This window comes from Colias philodice, chromosome 21 (assembly GCF_061535455.1).
Source record: "Colias philodice isolate Cphi_HAF_F1 chromosome 21, ilColPhil1 Martin Lab GWU primary, whole genome shotgun sequence".
Taxonomy (NCBI): Eukaryota; Metazoa; Arthropoda; class Insecta; order Lepidoptera; family Pieridae; genus Colias; species Colias philodice.
This window is the reverse complement of record NC_143106.1, coordinates 2,813,293-2,834,095: the sequence shown is the minus strand read 5'-3', so window position 1 is coordinate 2,834,095 and position 20,803 is coordinate 2,813,293. Positions and strand designations below refer to the sequence as shown.

Genomic DNA, 20,803 nt, shown 5'->3' with positions numbered 1-20,803 from the left:
CGTAACGACACACTTATTTATTTTGAAAGTTTTAACAAGAATGATCCACGTTTAACAATGGCCAGCTAATATATAGGCTTATCCCCTCCGCGTGGCTGGCTGGTAGGCATGGCGGTGGCATGGCGGCTGGCAGGAGGGGATGTCAACATGGCGGCTTGGCTTGACGGAGGTGACAGGCGACGTCACGTCCGTTACCACAGAACACATATTACTGTCCGTTACACTCGGCCATCCTGAAACAGTTGTTCCCACAGGAACAACAAAAATAATTAGCTCTCTAATAAATCAATAAGATCTTCGGTTTCCATTTGCTCATCCGAACTGCTAGCACTATCAGAAACTGTAACAATACTTTTATAGGGCCTCAACGAATCTGCAGCTACTAACCCACTAAAACTCTTATACCCACGTAAACCCTATATACTTCTAATTTGGTACCTATCATTGCCCAATACTTTCGTTACGTGTCGTTCGGAATGCAAGTCGTCAAGTTTAGTGTTAACTTTGGATGCTGAACAAGTAGGTGCTTGACGCGTTAGCAATAAATCACCCTTCTTATATATGTGAGCGGATTTTCGTTTCCTATCGAAGTTACGTTTCATTCTAGCGCTCGCTTTTAGTATCCTGACATTGCACCATATAAAACCAATCCGCTACTTCGAGACGATTCACGTTCATAGTGTCTACTGGATGTCTACTTAACGCATCTACATGTTTCATTCGTTCCCCCGGCCTATACTCTACGCTTATATCGTTATCTTGTATAGAAAGCCACCACCTTGCGATACGTGGTATAATGTCACGTTTTGTAAGCGTAGCGCGGACTGCTGTACAATCAGTAACAATCTAAATTTTTTTTTTCTACTACACATATACGCGAAAACGACGCAAGGATTCTACAACGGCAAGAGTTTCAAGTTCATAACTATGATACATGCTTTCCTCTTTACTTGTCACCCTACTAAAATATAAAACGGGTCGCAACGTACCATCAATCTGCTATTCCTAATTTACACACAAAGCACAGGATCGTACAAAGCTAACACAGGCTCGGAACACAAACACTTTTTTAATTGTTCGAAACTATTGTTTTGATCACTACTCCATATCCACGAAGCTTTCTTTTTAGTTAAATCGGTTAAAGGGCGGGCAATGATAGCAAAATTGTAAATAAACTTACGAAAATAACTACACAACTCGATAAATTGACGCACACTATGAACATTGGTCGGTGTTGGAAAACGAGACACCGCTAATAACTTTGAATCGCCCGGTTGAATACCCTTAGCCGATATTTTATGACCTAAATACGTTATTTCATTTTGCAAGAACGAACACTTACTCATGTTTAATTTTCAATTTTCTACTTCAAGTTTGACAAGTACCGCTTGCAAAATATCGCCTGACATAACGTCATTCGAGGGTAAGAGTAAATCGTCCAGAAATGCCAAAATTTCACGTTTACCATGTTTGTTTTTAACATTATTATTTTTAGTTCTACCTACAGATTCAACTATTTTATTTATCAACCGCATAAAAACGGATGGCGCGTTCGCTAAACCGAATGGAATACGAGTGTACTCGAAATGACCCTGGCCTGAGGTGTTACGAATGCAGTTTTGTGTGTATCTTCATTACTAACACGTAATTATTGATGATGGCCTTGAACCATATCTAAACTCGTAAAATATTTGTGGCCCGCTAATTTCGAAACCTGATTGTCTATGTTTGGCAATGGAAATCTATCTTTTACGGTAATAGCATTTAAGGCACGGTTATCAACACACATCCTACTGTCACCGTTTTTCTTTTTGACTAAAATGACCGAAGATGCATAACTAGATTCAGACTCTTTGATAATCTCGGCATCTAATAAATCACTTTAGACTGAACTACTGCTTGTTCGCTATGCGATAATCGATAAGGCTGGCGGTAAATAGGCTGATCACTAGTAAGCTTTATTATTAGCATTATAATTGGCAAATCTATGGCAAGCAAGGGTAAGTACCTGGCTATTTGGCTGTAGTGGAGACTCCTGGCAGCTTTCAGCCCTGGTTAGGACCTCTCCCGGCGGCCACACGATAACCTCGCAGCCCATGTTGATGACTTTGATGTACCCGTCTTCACCTGTGAGCAGGGTGGATGGAAGAGAGTAGGCCACTCCCTGCAGCTCATGATGCCGAGGCGGTGTAACCACACCGTTGCCGACCTTATTTCCGAGAACCCGCACTTGAATGATGGAAGAGCCAGGTGGAAGTCTCTCTTCGTTGACTGTGACGACTTTAAAGCGATCATGGTCTTCGATAGCCTCAATATCGCAAATGGGATCTTGAGTACGATTAAATTCGACAAGGCCTTTGTTAACTGTCAATGTCATACCTTCGCTGTTGATGACAGGCTGACCGATTAAAAGATTAACATCGGCCATTTTGATGCTAGACAAGTAGGCGTGGCATTTCATGGATATACCGTCAATTTCTAATTGAAATTCGACTTCTCCACGACTCGTTGAGAGTCCACCGGAGAATCCTTTTAAAATGACACTCGTCGGTTTGACATCCAATGACAATGCGTTCGATACTTGATCGTTTAAAACGTTAACTTGACTGCCGGTATCAATGTATGCTTTCACGTGGATGCCATCGACTTTAACGACCTTTTTGTATATTTCATTATAAGGGCGTAGTACATTTACTTCTTTTATGTTGTCGGTTGAGATAGATCTTCTATTTTCCGTGTAAATTGTAGAACAACGTGAAGCAATGTGTCCCTTATTTCCACATTTATAACATGTACGTGTGTCAGGTAGGGAGCAATCACGCAGTAAATGACCAGTTTTCTTGCATCTCGGACACGGGTCTGTTTCGACATTGGGTGGCATTGACTTTTTATCCAGGTGAGATGGCCTACTCACCAAATTTTTATGAAACCTTGTGTCGATAGGTAAAGTACGGTAGTCGTCAAGTGCACATAAAAATCCTTCGTAAAGCTCTCCTGGCGTGTGGCATTGGAAGGCTCGAGCGTTAGCTTGTAGCGATAGTGGCAGACCACGAATGATACAGGAAACGCTGGCGCTATCGGATAACTTGCACCGGAAGCACATGGCGATTTTATCTTGATAGTATTTTGTCATCGTCTCTGTAGGTTGCTTTTTCCTCTGTAGTAATTCTTCAAGCATGTTTCCATAATCGCGATATCGAGGAAATGCTCGCAATAGCATATCCTTCCATTGTTCCCACGTGTAATCGTAGTTCTCTAGACGATTATACCACTTCTTTGCTTGACCTCGCAGCTTATCTTGTAGGTAAAATGATTTAGTTGTATCGTCCCATCCATTTATTTCCCCAATTTTACGAATCCATGCTTGTACCGTGCATTCCTCACTATCAGGGTCAAATTCCGGGATTAAAGATGCAGCACGATGGACTTTTGACTTATTTGGAGCTTGGGGGTCATCTTCCAGGTTGCGTAAAGCCTTTACTACTTCTTTTTCCAGCAGATTCTTGAGCAACTTCCGTGCAGGCGGTGAAGAAGTACCCTCATCTTCCTCCGACATTGATTCGTCAGGAGGTCGACAAACTTGTGGTCGACGTCGTTTCATCCCGCTTCTGATTTGTGAAGCAATGGTGAAAATAAAATTGCAGCGTTACGACACACTTATTTATTTTGAAAGTTTTAACAAGAATGATCCACGTTTAACAATGGCCAGCTAATATATAGGCTTATCCCCTCCGCGTGGCTGGCTGGTAGGCATGGCGGTGGCATGGCGGCTGGCAGGAGGGGATGTCAACATGGCGGCTTGGCTTGACGGAGGTGACAGGCGACGTCACGTCCGTTACCACAGAACACATATTACTGTCCGTTACAATTACCTTCTTTTCATAAATTTCTACCCTACTAATATAATAAACGTGAAAATTTTGAGTTTGCGTGTAAGTATACAGTATACACCTCTATTTGTTTTTCTTTCACGCAAAAACCACTGAACGCGTTTTAATGAACTTCTAATGCCAAACTAGGTATCGATCAGAAGTCAGAACTTTACCAAAATAATGGTAGTTAAATAGCTACGTTAGTCGTCTACAGAAATATAATATAATCAACAATCTCATAAAATAAAAATCATATATAATATAAATCTCGTGTCACAATGTTTGTCCTCAATGGACTCCTAAACCACTTAACCGATTATAATAAAATTCGCACACCATGTGCAGTTCGATCCAACTTGAGAGATACCTATGATAGTTTAAACATGTAGGTACGCCGGGTATAAGTAGGTATAAGCCGGGGCGGACCGCTTGTATATTATGTACCTATATATTTTATAAGAGAAAGGAAAACTGCCTCGTATAATTATTGTACAAAAAAGGACTTGACGTATCAATTATATTTCTTGAATTCTCATCATTACTACATAATATAAAAAGAAGGTGCATCTGTGACGAATTTAGTAGACATGTAGGAGACAAAAACCAAACGAAAACACTATCTAATACGTAGTATATTATTATTAGTCTGTGCTATCTAAATCGTCAAATTATAGCGAACATAAAAATTATATTCACGCCACCTATGAAGAACATCCAGTACTACGATAACTTCGTACTACAAAAAATTTATCACATAAATCGTAATCTGCTTGATAACCCATAGATGGCGCTGAAAACATATCAATGAATGTGTCATAGCTTACGGTACTAATATCAGACCTTCAAATGACCTTTCTTCGTGTCCTATCCTCAAGTCGCGATTTTGACAGTTGAGCAGCAGCGCTTGAACAGTGTATTAAATCTAGAGTCGAGGAAATTAAATCAAAAAATGTGAGTACCTATGTTCTCAAAATTACTATCAAAAATAGTCTTATTTATCACTGATGTGTAATTTACCAGAGATTATTAAAATATTAAAGTATATACGATTATATTGTAAGTTGGCAAATAGTGATGTAATATAAAAATTATTAATAATTTATGTAATTTATTTAACTAGTGCACTAAAATTATTAAGGAGTGTATAAAATATATAGCATAGTATTTTTTAATTTAATGGAGTACCTATTGGATCTAGAATGTAAACCTACACATAGAATCTATTGATTATAATATCTGATGAAGGTGTGAATACATGTTTACTATTTTTTTTTCTTTTTTTTATGTTATGTGCTTAAATAAGCCTTTTATTTAATTTCATAACTTTAGCTAACCTCTAAATGATAACTTGCAATATAAACCCCTAATTTAAGTTATGCATACTATATCTTGGTACCGTTCCAAGTATTTTTATTGAAAGTATTTGTATGACGTTTGCGATTTGTATCCTAATGTTGATAATGTTTTACTTTCTGTGACCCCTGAAGGTCACGGTCACCCTGGCATTACAATAGTACTCTTTAATCGTTTGATTTTTCTCCTGTACCATGTATGAAATTTAATAGTTAGTAATATAAAAAATAATAGTAACTAATTAAGCTCTCTTTATTGCAATTTTAATCCACTATTTTATACTCCAGGAGATTAAGTGATAGACCGTACAATGGATAATAAAATAAAAATAAAATATCGATATATCGATTTAATATTGTACCACATCACTACATCATAAAAATATTTGTCAATAATTTTACGCCTAAACGTCAGTGTCATAAAAGCAAAAAAAAGTTTCAATTTCAAAACAATCATTTCGAATTATTTTAAAAATAAAAATCAGTCATCTAATTTGACAATCTAATCAAGCTGATTTATATTTGGTGAGTTTTTAAAGCAATGTCGAGTATCTTTCCTTTTATTATTTTTAGATAAATTTATTTTTATAAGTTATATAAATGGCTCCTAAAAAGGGTAAAGGAAAGAAGGGCCCACCCGAATCAGGATGGATGCCAGGTTTCGGTACCAAAGGTAGGATAACATGAATGGGGCGGTGTTTGACCTTCTTCGATCTAAAATCCGATTCATTCAGCTACCTAATTCTCTAAATAAGAAAACTATTTACATTATAAATATCTTTATGAATATGTAGATACAATAGTTTTAACTACTTACTTCTTGATTCATCTGCACTGGAGTGTGTTATTACACCAATAAAATATTTATAAAAGAAAATCTATACCTACCTAGTCTATATAACCACATTCATTACCTACTTGCCCGTTGACAATAACCTTTTCCTTCCTCGATAAATGGGCTATTTAACACCAAAAATAATTTTTCAAATCGGACCAGTCTTGTTCGACTCAGTTCTCGAGATTAGAGCGTTCAAACAAACTCTTCAGCTTTATAATATTAGTTATTTGATAAATTAAAATAATAATTATCAAGGAATTTTAAATATATTATTTGAAGTTCCAAAGTCCAGTCTAAAGCCTGTTTATCAAATAATACTGGAGGTGTGTCAAAACTGAATATTTTATCATTCATTATGTTAATGATGAAACACACCTTCTGTGATGTCAAAGTCATTAAATCACAAAAATAGATTGTTATTAACATTTGATAAAGTTGTGAAAAACAATATTTGAGATATCATGATGATATGAGCAAAAAACACTCATTGTTTTGCCTGCTTTTGGCTTGAGCGGTAGTGTTAAAGATATTTAAGTCACTTTTACCATTTTAAAATCAGGCAAGAAATGCTTATATTGTGGATATAATATTGCTTCTTATTATAATAACATATTTTATTTTAAACCGACTATACTATTGATATTTTATATTACCTATATTAATTAATATTTTATTTCAAGACTTTTTCAATTTTTTTCATATTGTTTCTGCAATAGCATCATTTTAGCAATCATTTTTTCTCTTTGTTATTAATTGTAAATTTAACTTATAAGTACCTTATTTTTAACCGACTTCAAAAAAGGAAAAGGTTCTCAATTCAGCCTGTATATTTTTTTTGTTTATAGAGTGGTTTATAATGAATGTATTAAGCGATGAAATCCTCTATAGGTTTATTTTGTTATGATGAGTATTTTAATTTCATAATTGTTGTTTGTTACAGCAACCATGAGCACCTACTTCCAATACCCCACCCCTGAGATCCAGGAGGAGCTCAAGAAGATCGCCCAGGCCATTGTTGCACCTGGCAAGGGTATCCTCGCTGCTGATGAGTCCACCGGTAAGTTGGGTTAAGTTATACACTTAGATCTAAGTTATATATTGCACTAGATGCTCCGCGCGGTATCACCCCCGTAGCTCCTTTCCTGTTGGTCGTAGCGTGATGACATATAGCCTTCCTCGATAAATGAGCTATCTAACACTGAAATAATTTTTCAAATCGGACCAGTAGTTCCCGAGATTAGTGCGTTCAAACAAACAAACAAACTCTTCAGCTTTATAATATTAGTATAGATTTATGTGAGGAATAGGTAATAAGCGAAAGAAATTAATTCTTTGGACATGCATAACAGAAGATTGAATGAAATAAATTGATGATAAATAGTTTCTTTTCAGATTCATTTTTTGTTCCTTATTTTGATATTCCTGTTTGTATAATTTGGTGCATCTGTTTCATTAAAAAATTTAGTACCTATGTAAATAATTTTAATTAATAATATTATATAGAGAATCAATCAATAGATAAATGTTATGTTATCTTTTAACTTTGAATTATTAATTCTAATAAAAATATCTATGGTCTTACATTTTTATAGAGTTTATAATTTATATGAAAAGAAGAGAATATCTTTGTATCATTAACTTTAAATACTGATAAATTCAATTTTATTACTTTGGAGACTGTTATCAGTCAGTTTATTGTATTTATCTTGAGTAGCACTCACATTTATTATGTTTTACATCAAAGAAATGCGACATAACAATTTGTACGTTAAACTTTAATTTTGTATCTTATAATTATATGCACAATTTTTCATAAATTTTGTGTGCTTTAGATTTTTTTTTATTTTTAATCAAAAGGATCTGGAAATTCAATTCAACTTGCGCTATTATTACATATTATATCTGTTTATTTGTTTATATTTGTGATCCTAGAAGAGAATAGAAATATAGAATTTAAATGAAAAAAAAATAGCGTATGTGCCGAGCACACGTGTCAGAAGTGAAACTACTTTGGCAAGATTCAAAGATACCAAAATCACATGACGTGACGGTATTGCCATGACGCGACTTGAAATTATACCCCCAACGGGCCTAAAGAAGCTTCACTTTAAAAATTATTATTAATATCTTACTCCCTCTGTGCTAGGTACTGTTTTCAATTAAACATTGTTTTGTAATATTGTAACTTATATATTGTATGTCCTAGGTACCATGGGCAAGCGTCTCCAAGACATCGGTGTCGAGAACACAGAAGAGAACCGCCGCAAGTACCGTCAGCTGCTGTTCAGCTCGGACCCAGTGAGTTTTGTTTTTTGCTTTTTTGTGAGAAAGACGGCAAAAATTATTTACGTGTGTGAACTTGAACATGAACTTATTATAGGGGACGGAAAAGGGAAATAGTACTTAAGAAACTGGTGAAAAGAAGGGCTAATGAGCTGATGTTTTCATGTATCTTTTATAGGGGGAGAAATAAAAAAGTTTATAAAAAAAGTTAGGAAACTGGTAAAACTACTCATAAAACGTTTCATCTTACTGCAAACAATTCGGGCGATTACCTGAATTTGGTATTGCTGTTCTGGAACGCGTACAACTATAACTTTAAAAACATCTTGATCATGAAATCTCATTCATGACTTTAAAAATGACAAAATTATGAAAAATATTCCTCAGATTTCTGCTTAACCTACAAATCTTAACCGCAATAGGATATAATAGATAGATCAGTTACTTGTCCTTGGTATCAATGACCTTTTTTTATTTCGTCCAGTTTTTTTTTTAATTAAATATTAAGTGCTTCCATTTCACTGATTTCAATCAGATACTAATTAAGCATATGCTATAATAATATTATGTAAATCTATTGGTTTATTGGCACTACAACAAGACATGTGTAAGCTTTCGCTGTTCAGATGACGTGTGTGGCGTCTGTGATCATTGCCAAATAATTTTACCTGTAACGTAATGATATTTTAAATTACTGCGCATTGTGTTTTATTAATAGATAGAAATATTTATCAATGAAACTATTCCAGATGTGAAGATCTGTCTATTAACAATTTAATTTTGTGCGGTTTTAAAGCTGTCTGTGTGTTTGTTTCGCGATCTCTATCCAATTAGAAATTAGATTAAATAATACATTTCTATAGTGATAGTTAGGATCACGAACTTATTTGCGATTTAATATTATATTCACAACAAACCGGTCTTTGTTTATTAGCTGTATTATTAACCGACTTCAAAAAAAAAGGAGGAGGTTATCAATTCGGCCGGTATGTTTTTTTTTTATGTATGTACACCGATTACTCCGAGGTTTCTGAACCGATTTACGTGATTCTTTTTTTGTTCGATGCGGGATGGTGTCGAATTGGTCCCATAAAAATTTTATTCGGATAGGCCTAGTAGTTTTTATTTTATGAGCATTTTTGTCTGTATTTGTAAATGTTGCAAGTGCAAGTTTGAAGTCGGTTGTTTTTAACGCAGTTATCACTTGTTTACAAAAATATTCATTAAAATCATCTTTCCACCGTCTCTAAAAAAATTGACCACAACATGTAGGTAAGATGAAAATACAATCTTCTACGTGATAGAAAAGGATAGACTGAGTAAATATTTGCACAAGTTCGCTGGCGGACATGACAAAAATCACGTTACCACTCGCGTCAACAATCAAATCAGTAACAAATATAGATGTCGAAATATTCTTGCGAATTTAGTTTACCGGCTTTTCATATAAGATTATTTTTTAAGGAATCTCTACATTTTTATTAAAACGTCAATAAGTAAATCTGTTTGGTATGTGTTGATTTTTTTTTTAATGATCTAAACTGCATAATTTCACAACTTTTCTTTAGTTTGTATTTGTAGGTATTCAGGATAATATTTGCTCGTTACGATATATTATTTTATGTATTCACAATGTTAGTTTTTCCTTACATTATTGCTAAAACGTTTAACATGAATAGGTTTATTTGGTTCATTTCGCCAACTATGCAATATCTTGTATTGTTGATGTAGGTATTCAATGCATTGTTTATACAGCGATAAATGATACTTACATCAACTAACATTTTATAAACAGTGTTTGTAATATCTCATTATGATATTTTACTTAAAATATAATACCGTAGCCCGTAGGTAGTGATTTAAATTTATGTACTACTACTTATATACCTACTAAATTTTATGAGGGTGTGTCATAAACAAATAAACAATTTTTTGCACACTCATCATGACTTATTGTCTCTACAAAATATGCCTACAGATTACATATATCGAAGATAAATAACAGGTAAATAAATCATTGATTTGCATCACTTTTTATCTGTGACCAATGTCCATGTAAGTATCTAAATTTGTAATAGGATGGTCGAACATGAGTCACAACATTAGGTACAAAAAGGATATTTAAAAAAATACTTACCTATAATATCATATCTTACGATTTTATTTTGATAAATTTATTAAAGTAGGTAAGTACGTTTTTACATCATCCTTTTAACTAGGGATGTAACGATACATGATTTTGCCGATACGATACCGATACCGATATTTGTAGTAATGTATCGGCGATACCGATACCGATACCGATATCGATGGCTTGGTAGAAAAATAAATAGTGAATTATGCATAAAAAGTTACCAACATTTAACAGAGACAACTGTTAATCGTATTCTTTTAAATAAAAATGCCAAATCAAAAAACAACAAAACCATTTATTTTAGTATTATTATTTTACAAAGTCAGTTAAACTTTAAGTAATACACATACAATCAGTACCTAATAAAAGTTTACTATTGGTAGAGTTTTTTCAGAAAACAAAGTGCGCACGCGCGGGCGGCCTCCCGCATCGTTCATTGGGCGCGGGTTTTTGAATTTTTTGATATCAAAAAAATTGGTTTTTTGTAAAGTAGGTTTGCGATCGAGATGTTTACGTGATAACATAATGCAGTGGCAGCGCTCGAGATGAAACGGGAGATCGGTCCGTCTCTCTCTCGTTATACCTGCGATCGCGCTCGTGAGGTTTTGGTGTGACACAAGTTTATGAACATGAACATGTCACCCGACTAAAACGATTTTAAAAACGTTATCACGTTAAAAATTAAAAAAATTCAAAATTATTTACTTCTTTCCTTTACATAAACAAATTTGTGATTGGAACACTCCTAGTAAGCAAATAAAATGCTTGTGTCAGGAGGTTCCGCTCTTCCTTAACACTATTACAGAAACAGAAATAAAACAATATGAATGAATACAATGCAAAAACATAAAAGAAAAGAAAGAATTTAATAAAAAAATATAGGTATCGGTTGATTTATTATCGGCGATACCGATATATCGGCTTGCCGATTATATCGGCCGATATATCGGTATCGGTATCGTTATCGTTACATCCCTACTTTTAACACATATAAACATACGTATTCGGTATTCCATATAAGTAGTTATTAATATTACTAGACTGAACTATATTTAGTCTTACACCAATTCAGCTCCAAGTGAGAATGATTGAAATTCTTTCCCAGTCAAATCTATATTAAAATAATTGATGTAACGCCCCACTTGCTATTTCAATTGGTTCGACCGTCCTCAATGTCATTCGTTACTTCTAGATAAGAGTAGAAATGACAACGCGTAATACAGAATATAAGAAAAAAAATATTCAAAATTTCTCCATGAATAGATACATTTTGAGAAATTTTTCAAAAAATCATACAATTTTTAAAGCAGTTCTTATCCTAGATGTAGTAAAGAAACCGAAAAAATTTATTGCCCATACTAACTTTTTCTTTAAAATTGCATAATATGAGTTCGAAGTACCAACTACCAACACGTTCTAAACAAATACACAATGTATTCGGCTATATAAAAAAACAGGTTATCGAAGTTTATCGAAGTTTTGAAGCAAAATTAAGTTATGATAAATATTTATTATAACTTAACTCTATACTAAAGTTAGGCCCCTTTTTGCTTCTCCAGAAGAACATAAAACTTCTCTAAAATATTCTATTTTTGGCGATACCGAGAACTTAAAAGCACCCACTTCCAGGCCCTATCCGAGAACATCTCCGGTGTGATCCTCTTCCACGAGACACTGTACCAGAAGGCTGATGATGGCACACCCCTGGTCCAGCTGCTGGAGAAGCGTGGTATCATCCCCGGAATCAAGGTCGACAAGGGTGTTGTACCACTCTTCGGTTCGGAGGACGAATGCACCACCCAGGGTAAGAAAATGCATAGGTTATATTTGCATAAAGGCATAGGTTATGGACTGAAATTTAAAAACGAATAGGTAACCTAAAATTTTCAACATTGTTTTGCTTTTTTGTCCATATAGGAAAGCATTTTAAAGTAAAGGGTGATGTTTTAACAGTTGGAAAAAGGAGCTAAAATAGGGAATGTCCTTTTAAATCCATGATTATTGAAAACTATTAATAACTCATTATCAAATGTAAACTATTGCTACTAATTTACATCGACTTTCTAATTTCCTCACTCGATATCCAGTTTAACCCAGAGAAAAACAACTGAACCTAGTTTGTATATTGCATCATACAACTTGCAATGGCTTTTAATAACATGACTTTCCATAAAATATTCCACATATTACAATACCATACATTTAATAATCAGTAGCCGATACATTGACTAAAGTTCACTGTTTTGTAATAAAGGTCAAACGAACGAACAACATGTGTTATCAGAACTATATTTATCTTTAGGGGCTCGTCGCTTGATCTTGAATTTGATAATGCGGTGTAAACACTTGAAATTTTGATTATTTTTGTATATTTTCCTCAAGAATTTTACGTCAATTTGACTTGTATATCCTACAGTTGGAATATTTTCACTTATAATAATGGGGCAAAGATTAATACTATTAGAACATGTTGATCTTTACTCGAGTATAAGAGCATCGATGTTGATAAAATTAGCATTTCACATCGTGCATGTGTTCTATTAAAGTATTGCATTACATTGCAACTATTTACAAATACATAAATATAATGTATCATACATACTTAATTAAAAATGTATCATATCATACATAATTAAAAATATGTAAATAAAACACATTTTTAAGATAAAAACATTTATTTGCACCAAACATAAGGAGAATTAAAGTCTGTTTCATTGTCCGAATAATCAACAAAAAACTATTATGTTACTAATTTTTTAATTATTACTAAATGTGGTCTATATTCCAGGTCTCGACGACCTCGCACAACGCTGCGCCCAGTACAAGAAGGACGGCTGCCACTTCGCCAAGTGGCGTTGCGTGCTCAAGATCGGGCGCAACACGCCCTCGTACCAGGCGATCATGGAGAACGCGAACGTGCTCGCGCGCTACGCGTCCATCTGCCAGAGCCAGCGCATCGTGCCCATCGTGGAGCCCGAAGTGCTGCCCGATGGTGAGCTACACACGTACACACATACATGCGCGCATACCTACATACACACACACGAACACACAAACACGTACGCACACGCTCACATGCATGCGCGGCGCTCACACACACGCTCACATATAAATGCACATTTATTTCCCGTAGTACATATTATTTTATTATGTATGTACATAGACGTAACACATAAATTCAAGCATTTAAAGTGCAATGTGTATCATGCAGTACTTTTTCAAAGATATTCTATACCTAGACCACAGAATACATAATAGTAGCTAAACGCTACAGAACGGAGACTCTCCGCCTCCCGCCAAAATTAAACACTTACCTCACCCCTCACGATTAGGCTAAAAATGATCCACATTTTTCTACAGGGACGATACGCAACGAAGATTGACAACATTAATCAAATTGACTTAAAGTAATTTTATTATTTTGGATTTGTTATTATCGTTTTTCGTAAAAAATGGTTAGATATTGTGCTGTTTACGGATGTATTTCATCAGAAAAACGCGAATTTTTTTTTACGCTAGTCAAAAATGTGCCAACCATAAAGCGTTAACACACACATTTGCAGTCTCTACAGTGTGACTGTCAAAACGATAATTTTGTATGGAGTGTCCGGGGTGTGCCTAGACTTCAAAATTCCACAATTTGAATGTCTATTAAATTAACGAATTATTTTCATTTATTTCTCCAAATAGTTCTGACACGGAAACTTATTAAGCCTTTTTTAAATAAATATATAAAACAATTGTTACCAGGCGAACATGACTTGGACCGCGCACAGAAGGTGACCGAGCAGGTGTTGGCCGCCGTGTACAAGGCGCTCAGCGACCACCACGTGTACCTCGAGGGTACCCTTCTCAAACCCAACATGGTATGATTCATTCTTTTTCTTATAGTTTACTAGCGGTCCGCCCCGGCTTCGCCTGTGGTACATATTTCGCAATAAAAGGTAGCCTATGTTCTTTCTCAGGGTCTAAAGATTATCTGTGCCAAATTTCATCAAAAACGGTCCAGTAGTTTATGCGTGAAAACCATACATACATACAAACCTTTCCTCTTTATAATATTAGTATAGATAGTATAGATATCACCTTCAAAATTCTGAAATTTTTTTCTATGGATAACAATTTTTGCTATCGAACCTACAAACGAATGTTGCACTAAATTTATCTTTAATTATTAACTTCTGAGAATTTAAATAGTGTATTTTTGAGAGTTTATAAAACCGTAAAACCTATTTATTTTAATATGATATAATTTATTGTTCAGGTAACAGCCGGCCAGAGCTGCAAGAAGCAGTACACCCCCATGGACATTGGCCGTGCCACCGTCACCGCTCTGCTCAGGACCGTTCCCGCTGCTGTTCCCGGTGAGTTTTAGTTTATGTTGCCCTGGTATTTAAAAATAATTGATGTATTGATCAATGTATATAATTGATATGTAAACTTAAAATGATTTATGTGATAACTTGGTATTGCATTTATTTTGATTTAACAAATTGTGTCGCTTTAAGTCGCTCTTCAATTTCAATTCCAATTAAATATCAATTTTAATATTCATTACAATTTTTTTGCTCTTTTATAAAATGCTCCATAATTCAACAACAAAAGAAATAACAGCGTTACTTTGATATATAACAAGCGTTTACATAAGTTAAATATAGCATACGAAACAACTCAAATACGTAAAAATGACATTAAACTTTATTAATATTTTTCAACCAAATTCTCAATACACAAACTTGTAAAAATCAAATTTTGGTTTAAAAAGACATCAATGGATATAATTCCTTTAACATTATAAAATACCACAAAACTAACACCAGGGTACCATGAATTCCAGGAGTAACCTTCCTCTCCGGTGGTCAGTCCGAGGAAGAAGCGTCAGTGAACCTGAACGCCATCAACACTGTGGACCTCAAGCGACCATGGGCCCTGACCTTCAGCTACGGTCGTGCGTTACAAGCCTCGGTCCTGAGGGCCTGGGCTGGCAAACCGGAGAACGTTGTCGCTGGACAGCAGGAGCTGATGAAGCGTGCTAAGGTATGTGGACTTACTGACTGACGCAAAATGACTGACTTACGATTGAACCCATATGGAACTTGTAAAATGAAGAACGACCATGGGCACTGACCTTCAGCTACGGGCGTGCGTTACAAGCTTCAGTGTTGAGGGCCTGGGCTGGAAAACAGCAGGAGCTGATGAAGCGTGCTAAGGTATGTGGACTTACTGACTGACTGAGAATGACTGACTTACGACTGAACCCACACGGTGCCTTTAAAATGAGGAACGATCATGGGCACTAACCTTCAGGAACGTTGTCGCTGGACAGCAGGAGCTGATGAAGCGTGCTAAGGTATGTAGACTTACTGACTGACGGTAAATGCCTGACTTTCGATTGAGCCCACACGGTACCTTTAAAATGAGGAACGATCATGGGCACTAACCTTCAGGAACATTGTCGCTGGACAGCAGGAGCTGATGAAGCGTGCTAAGGTATGTAGATTTACTGACTGACTGACTGACTTTTGACTGAACCCACACGGTACTTGTTAAATGAGGAACGTCTACGAGCAGTCTCTAAAAATGTGGTGAATTATGGACTGACTTACTACTGACTCTGGTTACTGACTGACTGTCGACTGAACTTCATGTCACCTATGACAGATGTGGTGATTGACTGACTGACTGTAAGTGGTCCTGTAAATAAAATATTACTTTGTAGTTTCAAAATTTCAAACTAAGAATTTTGAAGTTGAGATCTTTGTATCGAATTTTTTCTAATTATTTTTGTATATTTGTATGCTTCTGTGTTTTGTGTTGTTAGAATGTTGCTTGCTTCTACTAGATTTAGATAATTAATTTTACAGCAAAAGGCTTATCCAGTAATTTAATTATTGTACTCACACTTTTTTTAAATACTTTCACATTGGATTATTAATTTAGTAGCGTTCTCTTTTTCACTTAAATATTATTAAACTGATAAAAAAATGACGTGGATAAAAAAAGGACTTGGTATGAGTTTAAACAACAAATAAAAAATTTTAAACCAATAGCGCAAAGATGTTTAAAATTTAAGACTAAAGATACTACGAAAAATTACTAGATAAGCCTAGTATTTATTTAGTAACATATTTAACAACTCATTGTGTTGTCTATGCTTGTATGTGTTTATTAATAATTAACGTTTTTTCTCACGCCCATCCCTCCTTGCACCGACATCTTCTGCCGTACTTCAAATCGTCTGTGTTGCCAACAAAAAAAATCAACTCAAAAAATGTTGCCATATCCAACAGGCCAATGGATTAGCAGTCAGAGGAAAATATGTAGCCGGTTCGATTCCTTCTTTGGCCGCATCGAAATCGAACTTTGTTAAATCGCACGCTTATTAAGTTTTGCGCTTGAAATCGATTTTTATATCGATTAAACATATCAATTATTAGATTAAAGACTTAAGTTTATGATGATGTTATATTCTTTTGAAATTTTATGCATGTACAACTTGTTGTATGATTTTCTTGTTTGATTCTTTATTCTGTTTTTGTTTTTTTTTATCATGATTTAATATTTACCAAGTTACATTGCCATATAAGAATAAAAATAATCAATATTTAGTCATTAAAATTATTGAATAGAGTGATTTGGTAAATGAAATATTAATTTATCTATGAATACATATAAATGAAATAAAAACCCTTTTAATAGTAAGTAAACATATATGTTTGATCTCCAATATGTACAACTTCATACATTCCTATCTTGAACCATAGATTCACAATTAAAGCACTTTTCATCCATCTATTTACTTTAATAAAAAAACGTTATTTTAAAAAAAGAGTGCGTGTGTGCCGAGCACACGTGTCAGAAGTGAAACTTCTTTCTCAAGATTCAAAGATCTCAAAAGAGATATCGGTGCCTACTTCATGATGTAACAAGTCTAAGGTATTGTCATGAAGCGACCTTGAAATTTTACTCTGAACGTGCCTAAAGAAGTTTCACTTCAAAATTGTGAATCTATGGTCATTCATATGTAGCCTTGTAGACCATAAAGCATAATAATATATAGTTTGCCTGCTAAAGTACTACTCTAGACGTAGTTACGTTGCACTAACCATTTATGTACCGCTTGCTGTATATTAATAAAGAATTATATTATACTGTTGTTTTTTTGCCATTCTTTATGCTAGAAGTGTTATGTAGATGTACATATTTTATTTAATAGTATTACATATACAATAAACTAGCGGTCCGCCCCGGCTTCGGCCGTGGTACCTACATGTTTAAACTATCCTATCTCTCAAGTTGGATTGAACTGCACATGGTGTGCGAATTTTATTATAATCGGTTAAGTGGTTTAGGAGTCCATTGAGGACAAACATTGTGACACGAGATTTATATATATTAATAAAATTTGAATTAGTCCTCAATTTCAAATATAAATAAAAAAATTGACTTAAAATATAAAACTAGACTCAAAATCACATTCAAAAATTGTCTAAAGTAAAACTCTGCCTATGCGTCTATTAGGTGCTATTGGGCAGAGTTTCCTAATGAGTTTATAAAAAAGATTTTGAACATTACTGCCACGAAATAAGGTGTTAATTTGAATGAATATTTATGCAATACCGCTTGGACATGTTTTGACAAACCTTAATCTTTTAATAGGCGATCGTGAGTCTTGTTGTATATATAGTACCTAAATAAGTTTTACATATTATTCTCAAGCTTCAATAGTTTTCCAAGACAGATTTCTGTTTAAATGATTTACGAAGTAAAGAGGATAATAACTCAAATCCTTCTAGGATGAGGCCTGTTTCCGTAGTCGCTTGGTTATAAAAATGGGCTATTTATATGAGTAAACGTTTTATTAAAAAAAACTTTAAAGACTAAGCTATAGACACTAACAGCACTCGCTACAGCTATTATTATACATTAACAATTAGATATTTATGTAAATATCAAGACAAATTATTTAACTAGTATCATGAAGTTTTAACCACAAGTAAAACATAGTTTTTATTTAAGAATATACATAGCTTATGGGCATACTATTTATTGACTGCCCTAATCTTAGACTTTTATTTTTCCATGTATGACAATAATAAAAGAGAGTAAATAGTATGCTTATTGGCGATATCTCCTGTGTTTTTTTTATCGAAAGATATCTCAAGTTAATTGATATATTATTATACTTTTTAAGCTTATACATATAATATTTTATTTACCTATCTAAAATACGAGTTATTTTATTCATGTCTACTATCTGTCCGTCTTAAAAATATTATTTCTTATATACCTATATACAGAAATATGAATCATCGTCCAAAAATTATAAGGGAGTAATTTTTTAGACAATATTTTTTTTTCTAATGCTGTTTAGAAGCAAAACTAGCAGTATCATGTAAAAAGCTAAGAAAGTATATTTATTAATTATTACTAGATAATCTATACATTTTTTTTAAACTCGTAGTTCAATTACAAAAAAAGTTAGTAAGTAGTTTAGTATCTCAAGACACTGTTGACTTATTGTAATTAGAATATAAAAATTACAGTAGGTACTTATGAAATATTAAAAATAAACTGTACTTAGACAACAACAGGAGAATTGATTAGTTCAGGTGATTTGCCTTTAAATATTGGGTAGGCGAAGTTATTCTATTAATTTTTGACGTAGTGTTATTGATTGACATGACTGATTATGTTTTTCCTTAATGTTTATGCATATAAAATAACTTTAATACAAATATCGCAGATTTTATTATTATACTAATACCCGCTGTCCATGGGGCAAATAATATATATGCTCGTAATCGTCAGTTGCGCTCTATCGCATTTATAATGACAGGCAAAGTGACGCACTACCTTCGTATTTATGTTCTTATCACGAGAAAGTAAAAGGGAGCGCCCCAACGCACTCTATTCTTCAATCTTCTGGGAATCCATAAGCGGTTATCGATAGTGGTCGTGTCTAGCACACCGATGATTAATGGCCTCTCAGCCAGCGAGTGTTTGACATTAGTATGTTAACAATAGGTTAAATATATCAAAAGCATTACAAGATGCACCTTCTATCTAAGGATGTGATAAAGTGATATCACAAGAAGTTCATCCCTATAAAACTTATGCTATAGCCCAGTATTCTAGTTTTTGCCTCCTGTTCTGTTAAATTATATTAAATTGTTGAAGTTAACATACCTATATTTATTTAAATTTCTTTCTTTTTTCCAGGCCAACGGTCAAGCATCGCAGGGCAAATACGTCGCCGGCTCCGTAACAGGTGTGGGAGCTGAGGCTGGTCTTTTCGTAGCTAACCACGCGTACTAAACGTAGTAGTGTAGTACATAATCGATTACAGCTGACGATGCCATCATTGTGGTAGGAATGATTCCAAAGCACAACGAGGCTCCTCGAATTCATGCAAGCCTGGTATCGTCAGCGTATTGCATAGCAATGTCAACGCATAATACATTCGATTTTTAAATGGCAACACTATTGACATTAGTTGAACTGTCAGTGTCAAAAGTCAAAACTGACAGTGACGTTGTGTAGATGTTTCGCGCCAAAACTTTGCTATGTGACGCTTTAGTGTAATTCGAAATTGTAACCTTAAATTTTAATCACCAAGCGCGTATCGTTGTTGTTGCTGTGTAAATTAGATATTTGAATTCATTATGTATTAGATTGAGATTAGGCGTCATATTAGATGCTTTCGTATTTTGTGATTATTCGAATGCATTATTATCTATATTAAATTATGTACACAATTATTTAAGAGTCATAGGCAAATGTAATTTTTTAATACATTGATAAAAATATACAAAAATAGTTTTGTATCATCGATACAGTTTACACTTGGTTATTTGTATAAATTATTTAAATATTTACTATATTATTTTAGTTTTAAAGGTATTTTGATAATTAAGAGTAAAGTGTAATGTTCGATCATTTGTAGTTTTTTATTTCACCCAAATATACTTCCCATCCATCCTAAGGTTCTTAGTTCGTATTATTCCTATACTAGTCTATAAGAATCTCTACTTATCACAGAAAGTGAATTGGCTACGATTTTTCTTTGTGACAAAGAAATGGTTTAGTTTCCATGTAATTAAAATTTTTAGTTCAGTCAGAAATATTTCAGTGCTATTAGTTACTTTGTATAAGGATTTGAGTGCTTATAACACGTAGCAAATTTTATTATCCTCTCATTATAACATCGATTTATATAAGTACTTAAATTCATAAAAATTGTGATAACTGTTGGTTTACCTCAAAGTCACGATCAAAGCCTTTTGGTCTTGAAATAAATTAGTTTCACATAATCTAAGGAAAG

The 20,803-nt window shown here is 34.1% G+C and overlaps 2 protein-coding genes and 1 long non-coding RNA gene across 7 annotated transcripts in view; 1 reads left to right on the top strand and 2 right to left on the bottom strand.

The window, feature by feature from the left end:
* LOC149478735 (fructose-bisphosphate aldolase-like) overlaps window positions 1-20,418 on the top strand; it is a 144,227-nt gene extending 123,809 nt beyond the window's left edge. The window contains exons 1-10 of one of the 5 annotated variants that reach the window (XM_089708387.1): window positions 4,694-4,823; window positions 7,003-7,119; window positions 8,269-8,360; window positions 12,109-12,283; window positions 13,268-13,471; window positions 14,230-14,345; window positions 14,744-14,843; window positions 15,317-15,516; window positions 16,770-16,844; window positions 19,702-20,418. In XM_089708387.1, coding sequence (XP_089564513.1) covers window positions 7,008-7,119; window positions 8,269-8,360; window positions 12,109-12,283; window positions 13,268-13,471; window positions 14,230-14,345; window positions 14,744-14,843; window positions 15,317-15,516; window positions 16,770-16,844; window positions 19,702-19,797 — 1,170 coding nt within the window. In that variant the 5' untranslated portion in view covers window positions 4,694-4,823; window positions 7,003-7,007 and the 3' untranslated portion in view covers window positions 19,798-20,418. Of the gene's footprint in view, window positions 1-4,693; window positions 4,824-6,602; window positions 6,622-7,002; window positions 7,120-8,268; window positions 8,361-12,108; window positions 12,284-13,267; window positions 13,472-14,229; window positions 14,346-14,743; window positions 14,844-15,316; window positions 15,517-16,769; window positions 17,631-19,701 lie in introns of those variants that run through there. The other 4 variants (XM_089708384.1, XM_089708383.1, XM_089708385.1 and 1 more) reach the window with 4 other exon arrangements.
* Window positions 3-3,601, bottom strand: LOC149478737 (uncharacterized). The gene is made up of 2 exons (XM_089709058.1): window positions 2,009-3,601; window positions 3-233 (listed from the first exon to the last, which is right to left on the bottom strand). Exons 1-2 carry the CDS (start codon window positions 3,599-3,601, stop codon window positions 219-221), a joined length of 1,608 nt encoding a protein of 535 aa, XP_089565184.1. The 3' UTR covers window positions 3-218.
* LOC149478736 (uncharacterized) lies at window positions 15,546-16,138 on the bottom strand. Its single transcript, XR_016317307.1, has 3 exons — window positions 16,023-16,138; window positions 15,791-15,888; window positions 15,546-15,671 (listed from the first exon to the last, which is right to left on the bottom strand). It is a non-coding gene; the product is annotated as an uncharacterized LOC149478736 (long non-coding RNA).
* Window positions 20,419-20,803: the final 385 nt, after the last annotated feature.